General features: G+C 39.5%; 1 protein-coding gene across 1 annotated transcript in view; it reads right to left on the reverse strand.

Moving 5' to 3' along the window:
- Window positions 1-7,585: 7,585 nt before the first annotated feature.
- Window positions 7,586-19,506, reverse strand: part of CBLB (Cbl proto-oncogene B) — a 58,504-nt gene continuing 46,583 nt past the window's right edge. Inside the window, exons 14-19 of the mRNA XM_081859651.1 lie at window positions 17,407-17,547; window positions 16,138-16,214; window positions 15,917-16,045; window positions 14,720-14,860; window positions 13,444-13,563; window positions 7,586-8,585 (exon numbers count right to left, since the gene is read on the reverse strand). Coding sequence (XP_081715777.1) covers window positions 8,323-8,585; window positions 13,444-13,563; window positions 14,720-14,860; window positions 15,917-16,045; window positions 16,138-16,214; window positions 17,407-17,547 — 871 coding nt within the window. The 3' untranslated portion in view covers window positions 7,586-8,322. The remainder of the gene's footprint in view (window positions 8,586-13,443; window positions 13,564-14,719; window positions 14,861-15,916; window positions 16,046-16,137; window positions 16,215-17,406; window positions 17,548-19,506) is intronic.

Consider the following 19,506-nt stretch of genomic DNA (forward strand, 5'->3'; position numbering starts at 1 on the left):
CTTCAAAATTCAGTACGCGATTCATATGCAACACAAGAGTGTTTTTAGAAGAGTGGCCTGGTTAGTCTATTGCAACAAAAACAATGGAAAACCTGTTGCATCCTAGCATTTTATTGCAGTCTTCGCTTTTGTAGATTGTGGCCCAAGTTTGTCAGATGAAATGGTCTCAACTAGTGCTTCTCAAGCTATCTGAACATTCAGGTAGGACTTTTTGAGGGTGCAGGTAGCTACAGAGGGAAGTAGGAGCCAGAGAAATTTTCCTTCTGTGAACTTCCCTTCTGCGAAATTTTCTTAGAACTGATCTGTGGACCACCCCTTTGAGTAGCACTGGCCTGAACAATCAAAGGTAGGGACTATCACATACTAAAACCAACTTGAATGAAGTTTCGTCATGTTCAACATCTACATCAAGGCTAAGTTGCAAATTTTGGATTCACTGAGACTTAGTGCCGCATCAGAGGTAAGTGCATGTTGGTACTTACTGTGGTAAGTTCCTTCTCCACAGGGAAGAAAGGGGTCCTGTGTGGGTTGCCACTACCCATTCTCAGCAAGGGCCATGGCAGTGTGCAGACAGCTCTGACTTAAACAATGGCAGGCAGATGCCAACGCCATTCTGGCCAGTGACCCCTTCGAAGGCGACAAGCTATTTGGGGAGGGGCTGGAAGACACCCTGGCAGAGACCATGTTAACTCTGAAGTAAGGAATGAGAGAAAGGCTAAGAAGGGAAATTATTCCTCCTTTGGCGCCTACAAAGTCTCCTTCAACAACAAGGCCTCAAAGTCCTCTGGGTGGGCAGGTGGGGTTCTTCTCAAACAGAAACCAGAATAACCAGAACTCCTTCTTCAACAGGCCCAGAATAACCAGAACTCCTTCTTCAACAGGCCTTCAACAACAAGATAGTTACTACAAGAGGCAGCAACAGATCTGACTCCGACCAGCTTCCAGGGAAGGGGGGGGGAGCTGCAGCACTTCCTCAGTTACTGGAGGCCACAACTACCGTTATTTTTCGCCCTATAGGACACACTTTTTCCCTTCCAAAAATGAAGGGGAAATGTGTGTGCGTCCTATGGGGCGAATGCAGGCTTTTGCTGAAGCCTGGAGAGCGAGAGGGGTCGGTGCGCACCAACCCCTCTCACTCTCCAGGCTTCGCGCAGCTCTCCGCAAAGCGCGGGAGCCCGGCGCGGGCTCCCACAGCTTGCGGAGAGTTGCCTGTTCTGTTAGCCCCAGCCCCGCACCTGGGGGGAAAAATAATTTCCCCCCCTTTATTTCCCCCTAAAAAAACTAGGTGCGCCTTATGGGACAGTGCGTCCTATAGGGCGAAAAATACGGTACATACCGGTGGTTGCTCAGCACCATCCACCAGGATTACAGGATAGAATTTGACCAGCTACTCCCTCCCCATTTCCCCCCTTTGCTCCTGATGCTTCAGGCACTCCAGCATTTGCTGGATATCAGGGCAACAGAGCATGTGGCAGAACCACAGAGGGGATCTGGCTGCTACTCTATTTTGTTAATGGTTCCAAAGAAGGTGTAAAAATGGAAGGCCATCCTGGATCGCAAGAGGGTCAATCAGTATTTGAACCAGGACATCTGCTCAGACTCTCTTCAACAAGTTGAAAGTATATAAGAGACCCTAGTGTCTACAAAACCACAGCTTTGTGGTGAACATGGGTGGGGGGACTCAGCACAGATCATGGTGCACCGGGCAGCAGTGATAGACACCAAGTAGGGCATGGTTAGCCTTCATGCAGAGCACACAGCCAAGATTTGGAGGACAGTCCAACAGGTCCTGAGAGCAAAGAGCACGGACACCCTTCAGCTGGCCCAACTACAGGGGCCCATGAAAGATAAATGTGCATTCAATCATCTTAATACATGACAACCTAATAGTCTTCAGAGTTTATTGATTTTCCATTTGGTCTAATACCTACCCTTGAAAGCATGAGTGGGGAAAATGCTTATGTTAGACAATTCTTGTTTTATTGTGGATCATTCTGATTTGATTGTTGTGGATAGCCACATTTCCCTGTATGACGGACATCATACATGGGGCACATTTGAAAATCTGCTGAATTAAGAATAAATTCTTCAGTCTGATTCCAACAACTGCACCATTGGCAGATCCTCATGTTGGCTGCCGTGGATGAGAGCTGCCAACCATTGACTTGCCATTTTATGGAGAAAGTTCACATTACAACCAGTGACAAATACAGTGGTACCTCGGGTTAAGTACTTAATTCGTTCTGGAGGTCTATTCTTAACTTGAAACTGTTCTTAACCTGAAGCACCACTTTAGCTAATGGGGCCTCCTGCTGCTGCCACGCTGCCGGAGCACCATTTCTGTTCTTATCCTGAAGCAAAGTTCTTAACCCGAGGTATTATTTCTGGGTTAGCAGAGTATGTAACCTGAAGCGTATGTAACCCAAGCTACCACTGCATTACAAACAAATCTAACAAGGTATAGTATACAGTTGCTTCAAGAATGGTGTTTGGGGCTATCAATGTTATTTTTACTGTGGGCTCATGAAAGCCCCACGTTTCAGTAACTTGTTTAAAGAGTAAGTTGCCAACTTTCCACCTGGTACACCTGGTACATTACTCATCATCCATATCAACTGATAGCATTAAGACTTAGCAGTCTATTCTAACTTAAGAGAATGGATCTGATTTCTGTTTTATATTGGGTTCTTGAAAACCATGAACTGAGTTGTTTCAAATACTTGTTTGAATAGCTTCATAGTATTATTACAACTCAACTTTTAATTGCTAACAGAAGATGAAATGCCCAACTCTCTTCTAAGCCAAAAGTAGTATGTGTTAAGAGTGCTATCTAGGGGACACCTCCTCTGAAGATGAAACCAGAATGAGTGCTAGCTTTTCCTTAAGAAAACTGAAATGCCAGCCACCAAGACAGGGACTAAAAAGATGCAAAGTGATTTAAGCTGGGCAAGAAGTCCACACACCAGATCACATCCCTACAAGGATTCAGACAGAGAAAGTGAAGTGCTACGATGCTGGAGGAACCAGATAATAGAAGAGAATAAAACAATTGTATCTCATCAGTGATCCCATTCTTAGAGAAAGAAGCCAGTTATTCTATATACAGTTGTCACTAGACAATTTATGAGGTAGTCCCAGACACACTATAACATACTATTGTTACATATCCCCAGTCTTATAAAACAAAACGAATCCTATTTTGCTCATCAAACTTGAGTTCTCAAATAGGCCCCCATGCCACAAAGGAAGACACTTTTGAAACTGATATGCCTTTTAAAAGTAGTCTGTGTTATGGCATGGTGGTCTGTTGTTTAAAGGTGGAAATGCCATGATGTGAAGTCCTCAAGTATGTCTATCATCACTCTTCGGAGTCTGACCGTTATTTTTTTAAGGAACCTATTATGCAAATCGTGTATTCACTCAACATACAAGGACTATAACTGCAACTTTAACTATAACAGGAACACAATTCCTATGCAAAACCAATGGAAACTCACAATTGTTATGCAAACACACACACATGAACTTGAGAACATGATTATTAAGTCCAGTGGTACAGAAGTTTCCTGGATATCAACATATTATTTAAAAACTGTTCATCTTCACAAGTCCATATAAATAATATCAAACCCATCCATTTGCAGGTTAACTGTGGAAATGACACGATGCTTGGGTAAAACAAGTTAATAAACACACTCCAAGAAAATGTATGATTCTGTTAACATTTTTATAAAATACCTTACAAGAACAGATAAAGTAATTTGAGGTTACATAATATTCAGAATTGAAAAAAGAATGTTGAATAAAATAGGAATTGATCACATCACTATGTTTGCCACGTTAGACAAGTTTATAAAAAGGCTTTTTTTCAGATAAAATAGTTATTTAGAAGATAAACCTTCAAAAATGAAAACTATTGCAGTCCTTTCAAGAAACCAGTCCTAGAAGCACTACGTTCCAGGTCAAGAGGCAGTACCTGATTAAAAACACACTTATCTGCTTCCAAGTTTGTCAAGCTTTTAAGACACAAATTAAAATATTTACCAGGTCAGTGCAAAGTAAAGCTTCAAGCTGGAAACATGATTCTGGTACAAATAAATTCACATTATGAAAAATCCTCAAGCACACACATGGGATTTAAGCAAACCTGGCACAAGACTAGTTGGCTATTTGAGGACACTGATCAAGCACTAAAACAGCAGCTCCTTTAACAGACGTTGAGTTTGCTTGTATTACATATTGTCTGCATTGTCGATGTACCCCATCATCTGAGTCAGCAATTTTAGAATTCTTTAGCAGAAAGCTGACACTATGTTGAAATGATTAATTAAAGCTCTTGAGTGAGTCTTGGATGTAGGAACAGGATCACCATTCTGAGTAGCTTAAATACCTCTGAAATTGATTGAGAATTATGTGCTACCAAACACAACAGTGTGCTTAAATATGTGTGAATATTTGTATGAACAAGCCCTTTTTCTGTGGTAATGTAGAGACCTTGTTCAGAACAGAACTCTTGCCATATTATTCTGCTAATTCATGAGCAATAACCAAACCATCAGAGAGCTAATTTTGCATGGCTATATTATTAAGAATGCTTTTTGGGACCATTCTGTCATCCATGGGATGACTTAGATTGAGTAGGCATTAATGTGGACATTCTTCACTGGGATATGATGGCCTTGTAACCTCTTCAAAGACTTTATGAATCCTAGATTCATTAGATCCAGACTTGGGACAGTTTATGACAGGCTTCCTCAACCTCAGCCATCCAGATGTTTTTGGCCTCCAACTCCTATGATCCCTAGCTAGCAGGACAAGTAGCCAGGGATGATGGGAGTTGTAGTCTCAAAACATATGGAGGGCCGAGTTGACACATTCTTTCACAAGCCTTCATCTACTGGAATTAGTCCAAGTCATCCCAGTAACACAAAACACCACACTGTGCAGTTTAGGAGGGTAGAAAAGGTACTTTTCCTAAATATCCATACCAGTGGTTCCCAAAGTGGGCAGTGCTGCCCGCAAAGGGATGGTAGAATTACCTAGCATGGGCATTATGAGGCAAGGGGATGCTGAAGGTATAAATGACTGTCAGACTTTGTAAAGCAGGCATCACTGGATCAAATGCATCAATTTTTTTTACTTTAAATAATTTAATTGTATTCTGAATAAATGTGCAATTAATCGTTACTGTTTTGAATTATATTGTATTATTCTCTTCCTTTGTGGGTTGTGCATGCCACTATTTTGAATAATGCTTTTTATAGGGTAGGGTAGGAGGGCGCTGAGGCTGAGTTTATGGAACCCAGAGGGTGGTGCCCCCAAACAGTTTGGGAACCACTGACCTATACTAAAAACAATGGTCTCTACTGCAATTGAAAGTCTTGTGCTACGACAAGTAGTCCTTTCCCTCTTTATAATATATTACTCTTTTAAAATGGCAGGATATAACTTGTGTTTTCTGTAGGAAAATTGCAGCTTTTTAACTTAGCAGCACATCAACAAGGTTCTTATGAATTAGAAGGCTCAAAACCAGTCTTAATGATCCTTTTCGGGACTTATCAATAAGTCTCTTTATGAGGAGCAAAGAGATAGCCAAGTATGATTGCACAGAATTACAATTTGAACAGTTTAGAAGTGGGTATGTCACGTTCAGATCTTTATGAAAGAATACAGGATATGAAAAATTGGAATTCCAATATAAATTATATTTAAAATTTGTCACCATAAATGAGCTAGAGTGCCAAAATCAAATCAAGTAGTGTTGTGACAATGAGTTGCTAGGTGAAGACCTTCTCAAAACTGGCCCAAGGGAAAGGGCTGAGGATGAGCACCACAAACTGAGATGTCCCTGATCTTGCCTAATCCGATTTCTGGAAAATGGATCACAGCCTTAATTTTGGAGACCTGGTTCCTGATTCCCTCCTTGCAATACTTTTTTCCACTAGTCTATATTCAACCAGGAACGGGAGTTCCTCTGAATGATTGCATCTGTTTTTATAAGGTCACAACAGCTTCATTGGATGTTGAACCACTAGGCCAGGTGATGTTGGGCATGTCACATATGGTGGTTGGGCTGAAGAGATAGGTGCCTTATATTGGCTCTAGACCAGGGGCAAGGAAACTTTGAACATCTAGAAAAGGAGTGAGGAACCCTCAGGCCTCTCTATCTGGCCTTGGGACTCTCCCTGGACCCTTCCTTCCTCAGACCACACCCCTCACTGGACCTGCTCCATGCCTTCCTTGAGTGCTTGTGCTCATCTGGAATGTAGCCTTCAACAATGACCATGTCATGCTTGCCTTGATCAAGGATGCAGATGTGTACATAAATTTCTGTCTGCATGGCTGAAATGTAGCCTATTAGTCAAAGGTAAGAGTCACATCCATTGCTTCACCACTTTTGCTGCTGCCCCACTCCTCAGAAGTATGCGGATCCCAGGTTCCTCACAAAAGAATGTAGGCCTTGGGTTGAAACATTATCCCCACCCCTTGCTGTAGATGTTGTTGAACTCCAGCTTCCATAAGGCGAAGCCAACTTGGCCAATGATTACGGAGGAAAGGAGCTGCAGTCCAGCAACATTTGTGGAGCCACACCTTCCTCATTCCTGCTCTGAACACAATTGTAGTATCAGAGCAGTCAGTGTATTCAGACTGTATTCTTCACAACAGCTGCATGAGCAATAGACGATATGCATTTTCCGCATCTCACATCACAGCGTGTATTCATTTGGACCACCTGTCATTCCGGCTAAACAATGTCAGGGAGTGTATGTGAAAGTAAAGGGGGAGACTTCAATGTTGACAAGAGAAGGAAGAATGAGAGCACATGTGGATTTTTTTCTGGAGCTTACCAATAACACTTCATTTACTGGAATGCCCTCCCATCGGATGTCAAGGCGATGGACAACTACCTGACATTCAGAAGACATCTGAAGGCAGCCCTGTTCAGGGAAGTTTTTAATATGTGACATTTTAGTGTATTTTTTATCTCTGTTGGAAGCCGCCCAGAGTGGCTGGGGAAACCCAGCCAGATGGGCGGGGTACAAATAATAAATTATTATTATTATTATTATTATTATTTAAGAAGTCGAAGGTCTTGATTTAGCCTGTGCTTTGGAATGTCACAGTGTGGGGCACCACTAGGAACTCAAGGCAAACATATTTAAGGTATCTCCAAAAACGAAAATCTTGCGCAATTGGTTGATCTCGGCACTGAATGTGCTTTTAAGGTAATAATGTGAGCTTCGAAGAAATAGTGCCAGAATAATTGCATTTGGATTCAACAGTGCAAAGATTCAAAGTACCTGTGTTAATATGAACTTGTCCCCAAAGCTGTGATGAATCAGCAAATAATTCTTCACACAGGAAATTAACTGATCCCACCTTCCAGGAGTGCAATCTACCTGGTCACTGCTAATATAACTCGACACAATGGATCTATTTGGCATGCCTGATAATATTCAAGGCATGAACATGGGCACCTTTCATCAAGCTCATCATGAATGAAGGGCTAATCTGAAATGCATACAAATGGATTTTTAGTATATGTTCCAGGTACAATTTACATTTCAGGGAAACTATCATATAATGCAATTTAATATTGTGAACGTTTAATTTATTTTAAAATTGAAGCCATCTAGACCTTGAAAGTTATTGGCCATATGTCAAAGAAAAGCTGCCCACTGTTGCAGTCAAAATGCCCCCCAAGAGGCAGACCAAAGACAAAACAATGTATTACACATTCAATTTTCTCTCTCTAAATAGCAAAGATACAACAGTAGGAAAAAATCAGTAGTGAAGGCCACATTTTCCCTTGCATTTGCTTGATGCTAAAATGCAAAAGAAAAGAAAAAGGAAAAAAAGAGATTAAAGCTTCTTTAAAAGAAAAAAGGGAGATAAGAAATAAGTGACTTATAGTTGATGGGGCAAGTCAGTACAAAAACAATTGGAAATGCTACACAAGAGTAGAAAATATGAACAAGAACAAAAGAGGACTATCAGCTTGAAAATGGTCACTCACCACCTTGTAAACATGAAAATGCATTTCACAGATTAAAAGTTTATGGGAAGTAAACTTCTTTAAATTATTTGTCAGTTCAACCCTGATTCAAAAAAGTATGGCTAGCAAAAATACAGACGATCAAATCCACTTATGTCTTGAAAGGAGCAGTTTCCCCTCCCTGAAAAACTGCTGGAACTCTACTCTTTGAAAATGTCTCGAGAATAATCTCTCTCTTGCACGCAGTGTTGCACTTGCATGTTAGCCCTCAAGTTCACACTCACAAACTTCAGAAGGACAGGCTTGCTGCAAGGTTTTCCACACTGCTATAGATTGAGACGTGGGGAAATGGTCGGAGGAAAGCAGGCAAATTCTCTTAGAATGCTCCGTGCTACATCAAGGTTATTTTGGGCTATTTCAAGCGCCCGCTTCACTTCTTCAAAGGAATAGCCTTCTCCCATAAGTTTTGCAATTTTTGCATCAACATTTTCTATAGATGGGTCAGAGTTATGTGCCTTCCTATGGTGTATTTCTGGAGCAGTCCGGCGGGGCAGTGGTTTAGGAGGTCTGGCTGGTGCTTGTGAACCATCTGCACAAGAAGAAAATCAAAAGAAAAACACAATTTGATATTCAATAAATGTAACGAGAACCAACATTCATAGTTATTTACAGCCAATGTTTCTGTGTGGAATTTTTTTATTAATTAGCTTAATTTGTTAGGGTGCTGGGGAAGTGTTTGCAGCAAACCTGAATCATCATATGTCGTTTTTATTTTTACACATACTGTTTCCTAAATGCACCATACGATTACACTTAATGAAGAATAAGGTAATATGAGACAGCAGATCACTGATAATCAAGATTGGGACTAAATTTGGCTTCTTGCCTTTTTAAATCTAAGGACCAATCTTACATAGTTATCAAAGCTCACAATGAAACCTGAACGGAATTGGAAATCTGGTACAAGGCCATGTAACAAAACAATCCACAGTTCCATTTAAATTCTGTATAGGTAAGATCAAAATGATTTTCCATTTTATTTGGTGACAGAATTAGTCATACGTGCCTGTAGCCAACAGCAGAAAAAGAAAGGACACAATCAGTCAAGATTAAGCTTCTTAAATCCTACTGGTTTCAGTGCAAGAACTAAGCTAGGGTTTAAATATCTTCCATGGATATCAACTATGGAGTGTTCAGCTTTATGTCTTCACCACACAATTTGCAATTTTACAAAGAACATAAAAAACCATGAAAGCAATTTCTATGGTGATAGATGGCTGATATTTAGGAAAGAAGCAGGAACTGGCATGGCCAACCCATTCGCCAGTAAATGAAGAGGAAGAGATGGCAATGGAGGACCTTGTCTATCAGCTCTCCTGAAAAACTAGCCCAATCAGGCTCCTCCCTCATCGCAACAGCCATTCCATTAGACTAAAGAAGAGAGAAGATTGGGGTTTCCGGCCACGCCCATGATCAATGGTGGATGTTCTTCATAGCCCTCTGGGGGCCGCGAAGAAGTTCAGGCAGGGGAAAGAGAGGATTTATGAGGCATAAATCCTCGCAATGCTCCCCAGTGGAGTCTGGGGAGTTTACAATATCTTGCAGTGCCATGCAATCCTGTGTCTGCCAACTTGAAAGGCAGAGTGGGGGTGACCTGGGGGGTGTCCCTGCTATGGATGATCCTCCGCTACCGGCATGGTTTGTGGATGGTTCCTCCTTAATCTTTAAGGAGGAACCATCCTTAAATCCTTTAATCAAGAGGCGCTCCTGGACCAAGTGAAGGATGACAACTGGACACTAAATAAGAAATGATGCTGCTACGGGAGGAAATGATCGACAGGTGTTTGCAACAGGAGCGGAAAACCTGATTTAAAAAAATTGTATAATTAAAATAATTTGGTTTAATTTGTAAAAATTTGTGGAAATTATAAAAATAAATTGAGAGAGAGAGAAAGTGAGAGAAGGCTGGGGGACAGCTCCATTGACATAGCTGAGAAACCAGCAATGGTTGGTGTCTTTGAACTGTTGCCTTTCAGCTGGTCACTGCAAGGGCTCTATAGCTCTTAACTAGTGTTTGAGTTTGTTTCCCCTTCCCTCCCCCAAAAATTCCTTTTTCCTATTGGGTTGTGTCCCTCAGATTATAAACCCAAGGGCAAGGGCTGTCTTATTATATATCACAGATAGGGAACACAGAGTCTCAGAACATCTGGAGTGTGACCACTCCCATCATTTTTACACATGATAAATTAGTGATTTATGTGTCATATTTTAAGGTTCTTATTCTGCCAAATAATTAAACAGATTCTGATCGCCCATAAAATGAGCTGGAATGAATATAAAATGTGCATTATGTGTTGAAATGTTCAACACAATACAGAATACAAATGCTATCCACAAGTGTTTTATTCAATTCAGGTTAAAGGTGGAACAGTTCCTCATGAATATTATTAATTACAGAGACTATAAATCCAATAAAAAAATTTCCAGTTTATACTATGACATGATTTAGAACACAAATTTTCATGTAATTCAGCTTAAACTGAAAGTATTGATACAATTCACACTGCATCATTATTTGTAGTGCTGGTTGAAACTCGTGGATATTTTAGAAGATTGTGGTAGAAATCTTCCAAATAATGTAGCCCACACAAATATCAAGTATGTCGTGCAGCAATTTGGTTAACGTTTAAAAAAAAAATTTGGCTGGGATCAGGAGGACCACCACTAATGGAAAACAATTAGTTCAAGTTAAAGAATCACACCCTAAGTAATTTAAAGCATGGATAAGGTTAACTATGCAAGCTTTAATGGTTGCATTTTATAAAGAGAACTGTTTTGTGTTCATTGTGGATTAGAGCAGGGGTTGGGGAGCCTCTGGACCACGGGCCAATCTTGGCCTACCAGGGAGTCCAATTTGGCACTGCATCAGTTGGCATCACTTGTAACATCAGTGGATGGTGGGAGGGCAGGGAATTCAGCATTGCCTGCAGGTTGAGCCATGCTGAATTCCAGCAGGGAACAGGCACCAATTCATGGGTTAAATCCTGCCGCGTTGGATGCATGTGAGTGACTGATTGGCTATGAGATGCCCGTTAAATGCTGGCTTCTTTCTCCCCATCCCCCAATGGGGAGAGCAGAAAGAATGGCTTTGCTACCCCTATGCTTTGTGAAGTGCTGAGCATAGGGCTCACAGCAGCATTTGTGCAGCTGTTTTTTATAAGGTCACAACAGAACAGAGTGGGAACACAGTGCAAGGGCTTTTGGCAGGTCAGCAGGACAACAAACCTGTTCATCTTGTCATGCAATAATGACAATATGTGACTGAGAGTTAGGCAGGCCCACCCACCTCTCAAATTTGGCCCCTTGGAGTAAAAAAATAATGTATCCATCCTTGGAATAGAACCAAAGAACCTCAGCTGCAGCCATGGTCTTCTGAGGGGAAAACTTCTAAAATCCCAGTTAATATTTATCACTGAAATGTTTAGGAATAAGGAGTTCATTTCCCAACATCAGCCATGTTTATCTAAAAAGGAACTATCTTCAGTTAGGTATTTTTTGTCTGTAATGTCTGTTTCCAATTACAGTGGTACCTCGGGTTAAGTACTTAATTCGTTCCGGAGGTCCGTTCTTAACCTGAAACTGTTCTTAACCTGAAGCACCACTTTAGCTAATGCAGCCTTCCGCTGCTGCCATGCCACCGCCGCACGATTTCTGTTCTCATCCTGAAGGAAAGTTCTTAACCCGAGATACTATTTCTGGGTTAGCAGAGTCTGTAACCTGAAGCGTATGTAACCCAAAACGTATGTAACCCGAGGTACTACTGTACCTGAAACTATACTTCATTAGTCTAGGTATACAAATGAACATTCAGTACACTGCACTGTGTAATCTTATTTGGTGGAATGCAATATATATCTATGTTGGTGGCTTTTCTATTTTCAAGTGTTGTATTCTAAGGTGTGTAAATGATAAACGGGCAAGTGTATTTAAATGCCTCATACAACCAGGTCCAATTTTTAAAAATATACATATTAATACTAGGCTTCGGCTTGCAGAACTACATTTCCATCTAACATCATGGGAATGTAGGGTCAAGTTTTCACAATGTGCATATGCTGCCTGGGCACCTGCTGTTGCATTCAATAAGTGTCCAAACTATGAACTTGTGGAGTACAAATCACATACTTTGCACATTCCTGAGGGATCTTGGGAGAATTCTGGTTGGCATAACGGGCACTCCTCTTAATATCCTAGGTTACTCTGTGGAATGCAGATATCACCTAAGTGGTTGACAGGATGGCTCCCAAGTGCCTTCTCTTGCTAGGTAGAGCCTGTTCAGCTACCTCATGTAACTGAGCAGGCAGGGAGAATGCCAGAATATAAGCAGCAAAACTCACTGTGACTCTGACCTAACAAAATTCAGAGCTCATTATCAATCATATTCTGTGGTGGTGACGACAGTGAAGAAGTAATACTTCTCCACAGCTACTATGTCCTTACAATGCCTCTTACAAGAGCTTTTATGAGTGATTCATGGCCTACTTTGACTTGGCCCAGCTGACAATGTCAAGTTTGATGCATTTACTAAGTGATGATGTGTATACTACTTTGAGGACAAGCTCACTCATGTACGCTGTGATTTGATGCTAATGTTGTGAAAGTTCTAGCATGATAAAGTGCCCCATTTGATCCTGTGTTACTGGATGAATTTCAGTTGCAGTAGCGGCAGGACACAGGCAAGGATCTTGAACAAACACACCCAATTCAGGTGAGGCAGTGGAAATTTTATATTGGCCACACAGAGGTGCATCTTGCATCTTCATATCTTCATCATACAGTTTCTGTCACATACTGAAGATACACTTCTTTATCCTGGCCTTTTGACATCTGAGATGTTTATTTGCATGACTCACCCCATATTGTGATTGTAACATTGTAGCTTTAATTGTTGAAACCCTTCATGGGGCCTTGTGGTGAAAGGTATATACATAATGTTAGTAATAATCCATCAGTCGGACCATACACCAAGATCTTCTCCTGAGGCATTCTTGTGGTTGCCCTGTCATCTGAGATGTGACAGGCAGGGGCTAGAAGAGGCTATTATTAGTTGTGGCACACCCCTTGTGCTGTTCCTGCAATATTTTCCTAGACTTTATTTTATATAGTATGATTTCTGTTTGTCTATATGTAATATTACCTTTGAGTAGGGAGGGAAACTAGTATATAGTGTGGGCCTGGGAAACACAGCTATCTCTCTAATAAAGTAATTACAATAGAAGTTCAGATAAAGATGGACAGTGTAAATGCCATAGATCACCAATTTCAAATGTTTTCTTTCCTTATAGTAATTCATTGTGTTCAGTATCACAAAAAGGACAAAGTTATCCATTTGTTCTTTGGGGGAGAAGGTGGCAAAGAAATGGTTCTGTATACTGTGCTTTGCTTACCTGAACAAGATGGAAGCTGGTCATAGTCCTGCGATGTTCTGTGTGTTTTCATATTTTCACCAGTTAATCTCCGAACTGGAGGTAAAGGAACTAAGCCATTTACAGGATCAAAGAAAAGATCTATACAATTTTAAAAACAAAAGGAAATTTTATGTTCCTAGGACAATTATAGTAATCAAAGAATATGAAGATCAGAAATGAATACAAATGAGATCACTGGTGGACTAATAAATATAGGCTTAATTCAAATGTCACAAAATGTGCTATGGAATTGTGCACTCATACATAGCTACATGCAGATTTCTCCTTTCCTCCCATGCTATGTAAATCACAATCAGACGAAAAAGGATTTATTTCTTCTAAACTATGGTTTGCAAACCTATTTCAACATATACTTTCAAAGGAAGGTTGGGCTAGAGCGGCTGTGCATTTTTGCCTCCAAATCTCAAGGTGAAAAATACAAATAGGCCTCTGGTGGCTACCCTACATCAAACCTTCTCATGCTGTTTTTCAGTACTGCAGCCATTGCTCCCCACTCCACCCGCTGAGCAGCAGCACATTTTTAAAAAAACAAAAACAACTCTGAACAGCAAGAGTGGAAATACATTCAGACAACAGGGCTTCTGTACCACCTCCTCCTCCTCCTCCTCCTCCTCCTCCTCCTCACTACAGCTCCCAGGTTCCCCTGAAAAGTCATTCTTGAGGATACAAGACTCTCCAAAATGAGATGGGATGCTCTTTGCTGTAGTATAGCAACAGAGTGGTATGTATCAACAGTAAACAGTGAGAACAGAATCAGATCCAAATGGTGGTATTTTTGAAGGTTTATGACAATATAAGGCTACTTCAAGAGATTTGGACAATGTTGTGTGGTAAGTGCTGTACACTGTTACCTCACTATTTCAGAAAAAAAACCTATAATTTTGCAATAGTTCTGTAACATATGCTTCTTCATCTTCAGAATGAGAAAAAGAGTTTCAGTTTGAGACTTAGTTACGTGCACACAGACACCTGCTGTGTGATTTCTCCAATGTGCCTCTTTGAACCTCAACTGCCCTATCCAGAAGTGGTGCATACATTTGTATTTGTCAAAGTTCCTTGCAATTTATCATTCACTATACCGTACATAAATCATCTATTTTCTTACGATGTCTAAATGGTAAGTTTATAGTTAGAAATATGACCAAAGCTAGCTAGCACTTGATAACAGTTCCCACCCCCGTCTGTCTATGTCTCTACTAGAAGATGAAAAATGTATTCCCTTTTAAACTCTTACCTGCAGGAGGAAGGTAGAGTTCATGTCCCGACAAAGGTCTGCTTCCTGCAATGAGTGGCTTTGATTGCTCAATGAGGCTGTGGCGTGCAGGGGGTGGCGGAGGGGGAAGCGAGGGTGGCGGGTTGTCAGATGCATCTTCGCCTGCATTGAGAGAAAACTCATTAAATAAGCGAATCTTCATTAATGCTATGATCAAAAGTGAATCTTAAAATTGATTTTCTCTGGCCAGGAAGAGAGGTGCTTCCTCCAAAGGTTTATCAAGGAGTTCAGTGACTCCAGTAATGAAATTGTGCATCATAAAAGTGAGGCTTCCAAACAACACTTAACGCATGCTGTGAATGACCTTTCGCTGTATCGTTTTTAGAAGTTTTCTCTGTGTTGTAAAATTATCTGTACATCTGCATTTGAGCTTTCGTGCATTGTGGGTTCAATGATGAATGCAGGATGAACTTTCTTTCAGGTGATTATGACAGATCATAATTAAACCCACAAACAAGTACATATATGAATGCTCACATGAGCTGTAATTTTAGCACGCAGCATCACTACCAGGAAATGCTTATTGACAAGGCAACGGTCTAAACAGCAAGAAGAAACATGGGCAGGATCCATGGACCTGTCAGCTCAATTCACTGAGCCATGGAACATCTTCAGTGGGAAAATACAGTGGCAGCAAAACAAGAAATCTTAATGACTTTAAAACGAGCACCATAGTATAACGAGTAGAATAAGGCTTGTGATGTCATTTCTTAAGAGCTTTTGAATTCCATTGTGCTTTTAAAACTTGGCTTTAAGCAATAATTTTCTCACCTACAAATGTTTTACTTAAGTATTACTTAGCCTGGGATACAAAGAATTATAAAGGGAAGTCCACGTGCAGGAGAGTAGTTTTTTCCTTCTAAAAAGCAGCACCTAGTATCATGTTAGAGTCATTTGTATTAAACTGTTTGACTACAAGATATTTTTGCTGTGCTACATTTTATCATTTAAAATATAATATATCTAGTTGTATATGCATGTGTGTTCGTTTATGTCAAGTTTAAACATATACAATATACCTACAATTTGTGGCATTGTTTGGTCTAATATGTTTAAGTAGCCCAACTATGAATTCATAAAAGAATAGAAATTCATTATTCCACCAGCTCTCCTCTGCATAATTTATGCTACAAAATTAGATGTAAAATAATGTATTACCTGGAGGGTGCACAAGCAGGTCATAATCAGAGGGAGTCCTGTTGACTACTGAGCCATGTTTTAAGTTTTCCCTCAAAGGAGGTCGGGCAGGTGGTAAAGGTACTGGAACAGTAGGCTCAAAGGTATCACCTAAATAGCAAAAGCAGATTTCTTAAAACTGCACCTTAAAAAATAATCTGGTTGTCTTCTAAGCATGGAAAAACAAAGTTTAGAAGTCATACCCATCTCTGGATGTTTCAATCTTTTCATCTCAGAGGCAGAATTGTGTGTTTCGCTCATTATCCCATTCTCACATACACTGAAAGCAGAGATTGAACACTGGCATGTTAGTTATATGAAAACAGAAAAAGGAAATTCACCATAGATGATCATTAATTCATTAAGCCATTGTGTTTCTAAGAAAACCTACTGGTTCACCTTTCTAAAATGGGGATGGGGGTCAGAAAACTAAAAACATTACTAATTAATAACAAATTTTAAAATTGAAATAGTTTTAATGTAATTTTTATTCCTATCTTTGTAATCTACTTCAAGGTGCATTTGTAACAGTAAGTGATACAAAAAATTATTTATAAATAAATACTATCTCTGGAAAATAATTCAAGAGCAATGTGAGGGTGCCACCCCCTTTTGGTTGGAAAATGGAATTTTTGCTGCCCAGAGTTAGGGTAAGTGTCTGGATTGCCCTATTTTTTATTTTATTTTTTGCTTTTCAGAGTTGTATACCACTCGGTGTGAGAGACCCAACCAGTATAGGGATGAACCTACTTTGGCAAGAGATGGGGAGGGAGATGTCATGTGGCTGTTTGCATGGCATTACATTGCCCCAGATGGAGCTGGGTGAATGAGCTGGTTTTAAATTATGCTTAATGTTGCTATATGGTTTTAATAACAACTGGTTGACTGGGGATTAGTTGAGGTATCTGCATGGCTGGAATAAATGAATGTGAGTGAGGTTTGGCTGTGGAAGATGGTTAAGGATGTATTTGGGAGTGGTTACAGGTGTAGGGATGTGTGGGTATAATGGAACTGCAGCTTCTATTTCAGTTATTTTGCTTAGTTACTAATTATACTGTTTTATGTAGTTCTTTTGCAGTCAGTTGATTTTTATCTAATATTTTATGTTTATGTTTTGTTTTCCTGTTAATTAAGTTATTTTATATGTGCATTTTTTAATATTTTAACTTTGTACTGTAATGGTTTTTTTTTTTTTGATGCCTTGATTCAGTCTGTAAACAGTTTTGAGATTGTGATGATGTTTTAAATATAAAGCAATGGAGACATTATTTAAGCAAACAAACAAGCATCTGAAGGATCACCTTTTAAAAAGTTATATTGACCAAATCATATTTTGTATGAAAATGATAGTAGTTGGTATCACCCCAATTTGAACATTTGCATCAATAAATTAAAACATGAAATTAAACTGAAACTAGATATACTATCATGCCAAAGAATGATTCCACCATTGCCTTCAAACCATGCCTTACCGAATGTGAGACTTTATATTATGACAATGAGGTGACTGTGAAGTCAAAGAAACAGGATGGGATGAAGGAATCTTGTATTCATCTTCTTCTAAACATTCTCTTGGTTTCTCAGGGAGGGAATTTTTAACAGGAACAGGAGACCTCAAGAGAAAAGTATATCAAACCCAGATAAGTTTCTTTGTTATAGTAGCAGATATTGATGACATTTATTGGTGATTTAAATTGAGCTTTTTCCAGGGCTGTTAGGTTAAGATTAGCAGGTGGTCACCTAATAGGCTTCCCAACTGAGGAGGGATTTGAACCAACAACTTTCCTGGATCCAAATGCAACACACATTTGGTGATTTTTCACACTGTGTGTAACAAAAATATGCAATAAGTTCAGCATAAATATGAATGGAATATGATGCTTATTGATAAGGTAGCTACATAACGTTTTCCTGTTAAAGCTAAGGAAAATTATGAGATTTCTGGTGCCCCCTCAGCTAGATGTTAGAAGCAGTGAACACTCGACCCTTAACATAGTAATTTTATCTTCAGCTGATGTCCCAAAGGAGAGAGAGAGATAACGGGAACTTAATTTTTTTTTTAATCATTCATCAAATGATCCTGAAATGTATAATGTAGGTGCCCAATATTAAATGACAGAAAGATGGCATGTTTAGCAAGATCTGCACACTTCCATTTTCATTAGTTTAGGAACAAAGAAAGCCTGATTCAAGAAAAAGACAAGCAACAGCCATTTTGGGTGGAAAAGAACTAGGGAAGGGTAAAATAGGAAATGCTTAGGTGTTTCCTATCAATGGCTTTTCCACTCAAATTTATTCCCATCCTCTGTGCAGGGTGGGTTCCAGATATCTGTTTTAACTATTACACTTCATTCAATGTACTACATAAACTGTGTAAGGTGATTCCACATGTTCAACCTGGCCATTATGGGGAAGTTAAGAGAATAAAAGCCAAGTAGAGTGAGAGTTCTACATATATTAAACATACTCAAAAGTTTGAAGAAGAAAGAAGAAGAAAGTCAGTTAAAAGAACCCAAGACATTTAAAAAATGTGAAGCAGAAATTTAACTGACAGTAACAGAAAATGGATTTTCAGTAGAAGATGAGAATCTGAAATTTAAATATTCCTGCAGTGCAATATTTAACCACCTTCTGTAGAGGGAGCCAAAGCACATCATATATTCAAACAAAGAGGTTTCTGCCTCTTGTCTTTACCCCAACTAAATATTCAAAGCTAAAAGTGTTAGCATAATTTTAAATTTAATGTTGCTAACTCACAAAACCAGGAGCACAGGATAAAGCTTCATGTGTTCCTAAAGCCTTTCCATTTCCATGTTGAATCCTCATTTTCCTTCCTTAAATGAGGTTGACTATTGCATCTGAATAGATTAATTTTTGTCTTAAAATCTAGTGTATTTTTACTTCAGGGGAATTGCCCCCCTTAGTTCACTCAATCCAATTTGGTACATCCAAATTAACTTAACTTTGAACCCATCAAACGATCTTATTGTTAATGAACTCAAAGAGGCTTACTAAAGCCTCTTATTTATCTGATGGGATCTCACTGAGTTTCCTGGCATATATTGATATGTTAGGCTGCAATCCTACCCACAACTATGATGAAGGAAGCTTTAAGTTTTATGGAACTCCGTGAGACTTACTCCCAGGTAAGTAGGTCTAGGATTGTGACCTTAACCATGTAAGACTGATTTATTTAAAGGTGACTCCCATGTTCTGCAAATAGCTTTTGAAACCTCATCAAATCTCCCTACTAATCTATTTGCACCAGTCTTTTGAATTTCCGTTTAAGTTACAGTAGCCATAAAATATTAATGGATATGGCTAATTTTACAATGCTATTAATAAACATGTCAAGAAATGTTGTATGCTTTAAAATGTACTAATTATTTTAAGCATTTATATCCTACTCTTCAAAAAACCTATTAAGGGCAACATATCAATAAACAAACCAGCATTGATTGATTGATTGATTGATTGCACTCAATAATGCTAAGCCAATACAATGACTTTTAAGCATATTAAAGTTCCACAGTTCCACAAGAGAGTCCCATCATATAGTTTGCCCTGGAAAT

The sequence above is a fragment of the Podarcis erhardii genome (assembly GCF_964252035.2).
Source record: "Podarcis erhardii genome assembly, chromosome: 4".
Lineage (NCBI taxonomy): Eukaryota > Metazoa > Chordata > Lepidosauria > Squamata > Lacertidae > Podarcis > Podarcis erhardii.